The sequence below is a fragment of the Otolemur garnettii genome, unplaced genomic scaffold, assembly GCF_000181295.1.
Source record: "Otolemur garnettii isolate 467f Iridium unplaced genomic scaffold, OtoGar3 scaffold00018, whole genome shotgun sequence".
In the NCBI taxonomy this organism is placed as follows: Eukaryota; Metazoa; Chordata; class Mammalia; order Primates; family Galagidae; genus Otolemur; species Otolemur garnettii.
The window spans coordinates 23,668,604-23,677,559 of NW_003852413.1; the positions used below are offsets into that span (position 1 = coordinate 23,668,604).

An 8,956-nucleotide genomic window follows, 5' to 3' on the forward strand; every position below is an offset into this window, starting at 1 on the left:
GCCTCAGCCTCCCAAGTAGCTGAGGCTACAGGCGCCCGCCACAGTGTCTGGCTATTTTTTAAAGACAGTCTTGTTCTGGCTCAGGCTGGTTTTGAACTTATGAGCTCAGGCATTCTACCCGCCTCAGCCTCCCAAGTGCTAGGATTACAGGCATGAGCCACCACACCCAGCCTACCAGATTTTTTTTTAAAAAAAAACACTGGGTCTTGCTGTGTCACCCAAGCTGGAGTACAGTGGCATAATCACAGCTCACTGTAAACAGGTTTCTCAGCTCAAGCAGTCCTTCCCCTTAACATGTGAGCCGCTATGCCTGGCCTCACCAGGTATTTTAGAGGTAGAATCAATAGGGGGATGGGAAAGAAGGGAGCAAAGAGGACTCTCTGGTGTGCAGCTTATGCAATGGTGAAGTTCCTGAGATTGCAAAGTAGAGAAATCCACTGGGCTATTGCAGAAGAAGGTGTGGGGCTCCAAAATAAAGTCAGGGCTATAAGATGGAATGGTCTGGGGCAGATTTGCAAGTCTTGGCAATGGATAGGACCACTGGGGAAGAGGAAGGACACAGTGTTTCCATGTTTTTGGTATCCTTCCTCTCAAATGATGTAGCTCCTAGGCACCATTTATGTTCTATGTTCTTTGCTCACAGCTTCAAGGTGCTAAGGGAGTCTGAGGGGTGCTGAGAGTCTGTCCCTGCCATCAAAGACCTTGTGGTCAGGAAAAGATCTCCCAAATGATTACAGCTCATGGCAGGAATATCAGAGAAGTAACACCCTGGTAGAGAGATGAGTGTTGTTTGTATGTATGTATGTATGTATGTATGAATTAATTAATGAATACTCATAGGCATTCTAAGACGGGAGGGAGAATGTGGTAAGGAAGGGAGAACACCTGTGAAGGTTTCTGGGCAGAGGTGGCATTGAAGATGTTCTTTGAGGGCGGCGCCTGTGGCTCAGAGGAGTAGAGTGCTGCCTCATGTGCCGAGGTGGCAGGTTCAGACCCAGCCTCGGCCAAAAACTGCAAAAAAAAAGATGTTCCTTGAAGGATGCATAGGATTTCTGGAGCTAGAGAAAAGCTGAAGAGGCCTGTTTTAAGCAAAAGCAAGGTCACAGGACAGGGCAGAGCAGAACCCAGTGTCCTGGGGCAGTGGGAACAGAGGGAAAAAGGAAAATTCGGACCAGTAGCTGTGGTTGGGAGACCTCCAGTGGCAGCTGTCTACAGGCTTGAGGCTCTGTCCTGCTCATCCTTATTCCAGTGTGGCTCCTCAGGACTTGTGCTTAGTAAGCCCTCAGCAGGTGTAGGCTGAACTGGCCCCTACTTATGCCAAGAAGGGTACCCTACTGTCCCCAACCCCATTTGGAGGGGATAACAAACAGGAAATCATAAGGCAAATGCCAGGTAGACAGTGGGTCCCAATACAGGGGGGCCTTTCCCCAAGACAATGTGCAGCTTCACCCCATTCCTAAAGGCTTCACAGGAAAGTCCTTAAGACTTCTGCCCATGGTGGGGCTCTTGGTCTGTGGGCTGGCTGAGATTTCCAGCAACCCAGAAGTCAAACTGGAGAGGGAAGAGCCTTTATTTCTTGCCTATCTAGGACTGAGTGGCCTCCAGTCTACCCTGAGAGACCCAACTGACTGACTATGGTCCGACTCCATGAAGAAGGTGGAGAAGGAAGGCACCACCCTAAAATGATTTAGAGAAGGGAACCACTTCCTCTTCCTGCAGACACTGCCCCCTACAAAGGGCAGTCACGGCCTGCACTGACACAGCTCCATGGGCACACAACCTGAGGAGGGACACAATGCATTGGCCCTGATCTGCCCAAGAGTCAATGTGTTTTTCCTGGTGGTTCCCTATATCCTGCCCTCCTCTTTTAAGATAAATTTCCCTTTAATTATCCTAATTTGAGTGTTTCTAATTGAGATGCTGATGGATACATCTCTGCACACTTTTCTTATGCTCCTAGAAATTTATTTATGTATATTTTGTCCAGAGGAGGATAGGCTTCCTTTCCTGGGTCCCCAACCCCAGTCCATGCATGGATCCTGCCCTGTGAGGGCTTATGCATTGTCTCCGCTGGGAGATAAAAGGTGAGGGACCAGAGATTTTCATTCAAAACCCCAAGTAATAGTCTTTTGGCTGACTCTACATTTTGGACTGCAAGAAAGGCACTGCTAGGGAGTACCCCCTCCCCCTGGGCTGTTCCTCCTATTGTCCAGGGAAAGAGTGGAAAAAGGGGAGAGAGGGAGGATGCACAGACTGCAAAGGGAAGGAATCAGCAGAGGAAAGAAGAGAAGTGCACACCCCCTCCTCTCTGTCTCCTGCAGGGCTCACCCAGACCCTTGGGCCATTCCCCAATCTCTAGACACACATAGCAAACATGTGGACTAGAAATCTGGAGCCACCGTTTTGGGGCACCCATTCCTGGCTCCTATTGATTGCTTCCAACTTCCCTTCTCCCACCCACAAATTGAAACAAAATAAGAATCAGAACTGTGGCTTTTACACTCTGTTCCTTCAGTGTCAGTCTGAAGATGGGGGGAGGGCACCCATTGAGTTCTGCAAACTCACCATGGGCTGCAGCGGGCAGATTTGGGGGTGGGAATGGATGTGAACAGATTGTATCCACAGCATCCAGGACAGGATGGAGATCTGGCCCAGGCCTCTTATCTCTCTTTCCTTCCAGCCTGGAGGATCCAAAAACTGAGCGGAGGAGGCACAGCTTGGGGTGAGGCGCCTTCCCTACGCCCTCTACTGGGGGAAGGCTAGAGGTTTTAAGACAAGGTAGGACCTCAGCAATGGAGGAGGGGGTTCAACATTGGCACTAACCCTCTACTTCCCATCCGCTCCCTACACCCTTGAGCATGCCCCACAATACTCTCCCAATCTGGATGGTAGATAACAGCCCAGCTTTGCAATCTTATAGATCCAATTCTGAAGTACTTTAATCACCCACAGCACTGTTTTCTCTGTAAATGAGGATGTCTCTCTCCCAGGATTATAGGGTTTAAGATTTGTAAAACACAGGTTAAAGCCCTTGACACACAGTGAGAGCTCTACAGACGTTAGCATCCCATTCTCTCCAGCTCCTACTTAAAAAAGGCCTAGGTCCAAAGACACCAGGTCTTATGTAAGGCAGGGAGCTAAGTGATCGGTCAATGATCTTGCCTAATTCACACCCCTCTAAGGTGGATTCTGGTTTAATATCCTTGTCTTATAGATGATGAAACATGCTCAGATAGGTTGTCAGGACCTAGAAAGTGGCACAAAGTTCCAAGTTTTAACTGTGAAGCCTATCCCACAGCCCCCACTCAGACCTCTTTGCTGGTGGAATTCCCAAGGTGAACAACAAAAAAGGCAGATTAATTCTCCTCTCCAGCCTAGAAGAGTGGTAATAGATGCTTCTTTCCCAAGCACAACACAAACCGAAAACTATGTTCTTTTTTTTTTTTTTTTGACAGAGCCTCAAGCTGTCCCCTTGGGTAAAGTGCCATGGCATCACAACTCACAGCAACCTCCAACTCCTGGGCTCAAGCAAGTCTCCTGCCTCCGCCTCCCAAGTAGCTGGGACCACAGGCGCCTGCCACGACGCCCCGCTATTTTTTGGTTGCAACCATCATTGTTGTTTGGCGGGCCCAGGCTGGATTCGAACCTGCCACCTTAGGTGTATGTGGCTGGCACCTTAGCCACTTGAGCCACAGGCGCTGAGCCAAGACTATGTTCTTTAACTGCCTTGTGCCCTATGTCATACCCCCACCCAGCCTCAGCAGCCAAGAAGCTGACACCTCCCAGCTCCAGATTTGATTCTCCCAAAACACACTCACTAACCCTCTCACCCAATGCACATAAGCCATTAATCCCCTCCCCAACACATCCAACCTTGACCTCCCTTACTCTTAAAACACACACAAGCCTGACTCTTCCCATAATGTACACAGAATCCCAACCTCCAGGGTAAACACCAGTCCTCAGAGACCAAGCCCCAAAGGCTGGCTTGGGGAAAGGGGGAATCCCTGTGCCATCTCTGGGGTTCCCACCCTGGCTCCCTGGGAGTCTGTAGCAGGATAAATCCCCTTCCCCACAGTGACCTGGAGAGAATTTGTCATCCCACAGGCCACTAGGTCCCTGAAAGGCACAACAGTGCCACCTAAAGTGCTACCTCCTTCTACCTGGGAGAAGGATGAGGGAATAGGAAAGACCCAACACTTTTCCTTTGGCAGGGAATGGAAGGAGGGAGCCTCATCAGTCAGGTTTCCTACAAAAAGGGTGGCAGAGGATCAGAGCATATCATTTGCTCCCTGCAGGAATGGAGAGCCACTGGTTTCTACCTCTCTTATGAACTGCCTAACTCCTCGGCTCCAGCCCCAGGCAGAGGAAGCTAAGCTGCCTCCATCTCTGAGGCCAGACACATCATGATTTCCTACCCAGTGCGGAGGAGCTCTGGTCATCAGCCCCCTCCCCCTTTGTAGGAAAAGGAGGAAGGCCCATGGCCATGCCTCTGGTCCGAGAGAAGAGGAAGGTCAATAAGAAGCTCTGAAACTGGGGGTCCAGATAGAAAGATAAGTTGTTGTTGTTTACTAGGAAGGAGGAGGAGCAGAGAAACCCACAGGCTTACTGAAGGAGGGGGCAGGAAGGGGGCATTGCCTAACCTGGGTGGGGACAGCCAAAGAAGGCTACACTTGCCTGAAATGTGGGCACCCCACCCTGAGGGGAGAAGGTCACCAGGGTGGAAAGCCCTCCCCACCCACCTCTAAGAAAGAGGAAGAACCTTGCAACATTCAGAGCAGGGCAAAGCATTCACTGAGTCTGGCATATGATAGGCACAGGATGGGGCCAGGCCCCATCTCCAACCCTCTGAAGAGTCTAGGCTCTCAGTGAACAGAGTTTCTGGGAGCTCTATTCCTATCACCTGGGTAGGGACAAGTTGTCCATAGGCACCAGGTTGCAGACTCTCAACTCCTGTCTGCTTAAAAATCCCACTGGCGGCTCGGCGCCTGTGGCTCAAGCGGCTAAGGCGCCAGCCACATACACCTAAGGTGGCGGGTTCGAATCCAGCCGGGGCCCACCAAATGACAATAATGGCTGCAACCAAAAAATAGCCAGGCGTTGTGGCAGGCGCCTGTGGTCCCAGCTACTTGGGAAGCTGAGGCAGGAGGCTTGCTTGAGCCCAGGAGTTGGAGGTTGCTGTGAGCAGTTAAGCCATGGCACTCTACCCAGGGGGAAAGCTTGAGGCCCTGGCCAAAAAAAAAAAAAAAAAAAAATCCCACTGGCACAGCCATGCACAGTGGCTCATGCCTATAATCCTAGCACTTTGGGAGGCCAAGGCAGGTGGATTGCTTAAGCTTGGAGTTCAAGACCAGCTTAAGCAAGAATGAGAACCCATCTCTACTAAAATATAGATAAACTAGTCAGACATTAGAGTGGGTACCTGTAGTCCCAGCCACATAGGAGGCTGAGGCAAGAGGATTGCTTGAACTCAAGAGTTTGAGGTAAGAGGATTGCTTGAACTCAAGAGTTTGAGGTTCCTGTGAGCTATGATGCCACAGAACTCTAGCCACAGCAACAGAGACAGTCTCAAAAAAACAAACAAAAAAAAATTGCACTGACAGGGAACACTCTTCCAGCTCCAGTGAATCTCAGTCCCTTCAATACAGCAAAAACTACAGATACACCCACCCATTCTCAAGTATCCCTGAACCCCAGATACCAGCCTCCTCTCATCATTAGCACAGACTAGAAGACCAGACCAAAATCAGGGTCCCCAGATTCTGTCAACCTCACACTTCTATATGAGATAGAGGGGAGAGAGGGAAGAAACAGATTAAGGTTTGAGAAAGGGCATCAGGGGAAACTAAGGCAGCACCTTTCTGGCCCCAAGGCATAAAGAGTGTGGATGGGAGAGGGAATAAAGGAGCACAGACATAAGGTCCTTACTCTTGGTGGCTAGTGGGGCCTGAGAGGGAAGGGGCTGTGGCAAAACCAGAGGAGGCGATCCAGGAAGCAGTGGTGGTGGTGGGCAGACAGCCAGTGTGGGCAGTGAGGCACCCAGCCAGGGCCTGCCCCAGGGACAAAGAGACTCCCTGGCTCTGGGGAGAGAGCACTGCCCCCACACTGAGAAGGGGGCACTGACCCAGCCCAGCCAAGTGCACAGGGCAGTGGTGCCAGGCAGCTTGCCAGTGGCTATGGAAGGGGTAGCGGGTCCCTGGGACAGGGTATTCAGTCCCTGCTGGCCAGAAGAGATGGGACATGTTTCCCAGGTCAACAGCTGACCAGCCGGCCAGTAAGCTGTCCATGGCCCAGTCTGCTGCTTCCACCCCCTCCCGCTCCAGACCAGGCCCTGGCTCTCTCCTCCCCCCAGCCCTGGCCTGACGCCCAGCTGGGCCCCGGGGGCCAGAGTTACTGTAAGCGGCCTGGCAGGCCCCAGCCCTGGACTCTGCCAGCTGGCCATAGCTGCCGCCACCTCCCACTACCTGGCTCGGCCAGCCAGGGAAGGCTACTAAGACCCCTGCCTAGCCAATGGGTGACCCCCATGGTGGAGGTCAGAGGCAAAGGAGAAAATACAAGCTTTGCCAAGACCATGCAAGTGTCCAAGGCTGGAGTCCAGGCCAAGTGCCCCCTCCAGGGATGCTCACTATGTTCACCAAGCTAGCCTGTAGATCCCTCCCTCTCATCCTCCCCACAAAGGGAAGCACATCCTAGCACAGCCAGGATGGAGCTGGCAGGAAGAGAGAAGAGGATTCCAGTCGGCCTACCTCTGTCTATTCCTTCAAGCCCTCAGAGGCACAGAGTGGGGGTAGGGTGGGATGAGGGGTGATGCTTTTACCCTCAGTAGAGCTCCCATTTCCACCAAATGTCAAGAGGTTTGTTTACCCGCCTTTGACCTCTAAGTCCAGTCCTTGGAGCTATTTATAAGGCCCTCAACAGCAGAGCACAGAAAAGGGCTGCAAGGAGCACTGTGGGCCAGAACAGCATGGTTTCATCTCTCTCTTTGCCTCCCTAACATCAAACAAACAACCACTACGATCAGCCTACAAACTGTGGGGCTTTCATCCTCAAGCCCCCGAATCATGGCCTCCTCAAATGGGAGAAGACCTTGCCACTCACTGGTAGAACAGATGTGCCCAGAGCCCAAGCCCTAAGGCCTGCCACCCTCCACAGGTCCCTCCCACGAAATGTCCCCCAACACCCAGAGACTTACTGGCTGGGGATGGTGTGCTATATCCACTAACCGGAAGCTGGTGCTGGAGAGTGGTCAGAGCGCCTGGTGGGGACAGTCCACCCAGCATAGGAGGGAAGAAGAAGGCGTAGGGGGGCACCGGGTACCCATTAAGGTGCCCACCCCCAGGTGTTGGGCAGGAACTGCTGTTGCTGGCCATGCCAAGCAGCCACAGTCAGAAGGGCAGGCAGACAGTCTGGCAGGGGGCTCTGGTAGGCTTCAGGCCACCTCTCCTCGGGGCATGGGGCCTGAGTCCAGAGGGGGTTTGGGTGGTCAGTCCACCCCCCCTTCTGTCCTGGAGCTGTTGTCCAAGGAGAGCAGGCTATTCTCAGCCTCCCGGAGCCCCCACCTTAGCTGGGGGTCAGGTGAATTGGGGGACGTCTCAAGAGCTGATCCTTTGGTCAAGTAGTTCTGTGAGCTGGCACTTTCCTGGGAAGGTCCAGAGCTGGCCTTCAGGACACCAAAAAGGATGCCACTCCTAGATGGGTCTCGGTGAGGCGGCTGAGGGGGCCATCTCCTGTGATGCTGCAGAAAGAGGAAAGACAGGTGAGTGGGCGCTGAGAAACAGGCACCCAGGCATTCCCCATGGAGCTCCCCAACCTGGGCTGCCGGAGATTTTCCCGTGGCACCCAGCTGAGCAGACAGCTGGCACCATGCCTAGCTGGCAGAGAAAACCTGGGAGCAGGGCCCAGACACTGCTGGGGGTAGCAGAATAGTACAGCCAGGCTGGGGAGACAAGGACAGAACCCAGAGCCTTGGAGGGCCTCTCACCCACAATCCTGAGGGGAAAGGGTCCACAGTGCCACCCCAAGGGATCACTACAGCAGAAGCAGGCAGCTCACTCTCCTTTTCCAAAGGGGGTTACCTGAGGTCAAGATGCAGAGAACTGAGTGCTTGGGGGGAAGAGGGAGGCGGAGGAAAAGCCGCTTCCCTAAAGCATGAGCACTTCTCAGAAAAATGACTCCTAAGCTAGGGGCCCCTCTTACACCACTTCCCCCCCAAATCCAAGCCCCAGCACCCCAGATGAGTTTGTCCCACAGGCCCTGGGAGGAGGCCTATTTATATACACACAAATAGGGAAATGGAAACTAGGAACTCTGAAGTCTCACCTCCAATGCTTAACAGCATAGATGGTCTAGGGGTATGCAATATAGGAGGGCAGGACTACCCAGGAAGCCTCCTACCCTCAGACAATAAAAGAGATTGATCTCAGAGTTCACCCACATACTCTGAAGCAAAACACAAGAATAGGGTAGGAGATGAAAGGTCAGATGCCCCTTACCAGTGTGTGCATAGCTCCATACTCTGTTTGAAGAGCTGGTACCAGAGAATATGTATAGATAATACCATGGGTAGAGAGAGACTGAGATGAACCCAGAGATTCCAAAATACAGTCAGACAGGCAGCAAAGAGAGCAAAGAGAACATAAAAAATAGATCCACAAGACGATGTTTGAAATCCATTCTGGTATAGACTATACATATACATGTATTTATATACATCAATATATGAATATATACACATGAAAGACAAAAGAGATAGACAAAAAGAAACATGGCCAGTCACAATCACAATGAGATATCACTTCACACCCACTAGGATGGCTACAATCAAAAGGAGAGATAATAAAAGATAGAGAGGGCTCGGCGTCTGTGGCTCAACCGGCTAAGGCGCCAGCCACGTACACCTAAGGTGGCGGGTTTGAATCCCCAGCCCGGACCCGCCAAACAACAATGACGGCTGCAA

General features: G+C 52.1%; 1 protein-coding gene across 1 annotated transcript in view; it reads right to left on the reverse strand.

The window, feature by feature from the left end:
- RARA (retinoic acid receptor alpha) overlaps positions 1-8,956 on the reverse strand; it is a 37,839-nt gene that overhangs the window by 17,491 nt on the left and 11,392 nt on the right. Inside the window, exon 2 of the mRNA XM_012803115.2 lies at positions 7,193-7,735. Coding sequence (XP_012658569.1) covers positions 7,193-7,370 — 178 coding nt within the window. The 5' untranslated portion in view covers positions 7,371-7,735. The remainder of the gene's footprint in view (positions 1-7,192; positions 7,736-8,956) is intronic.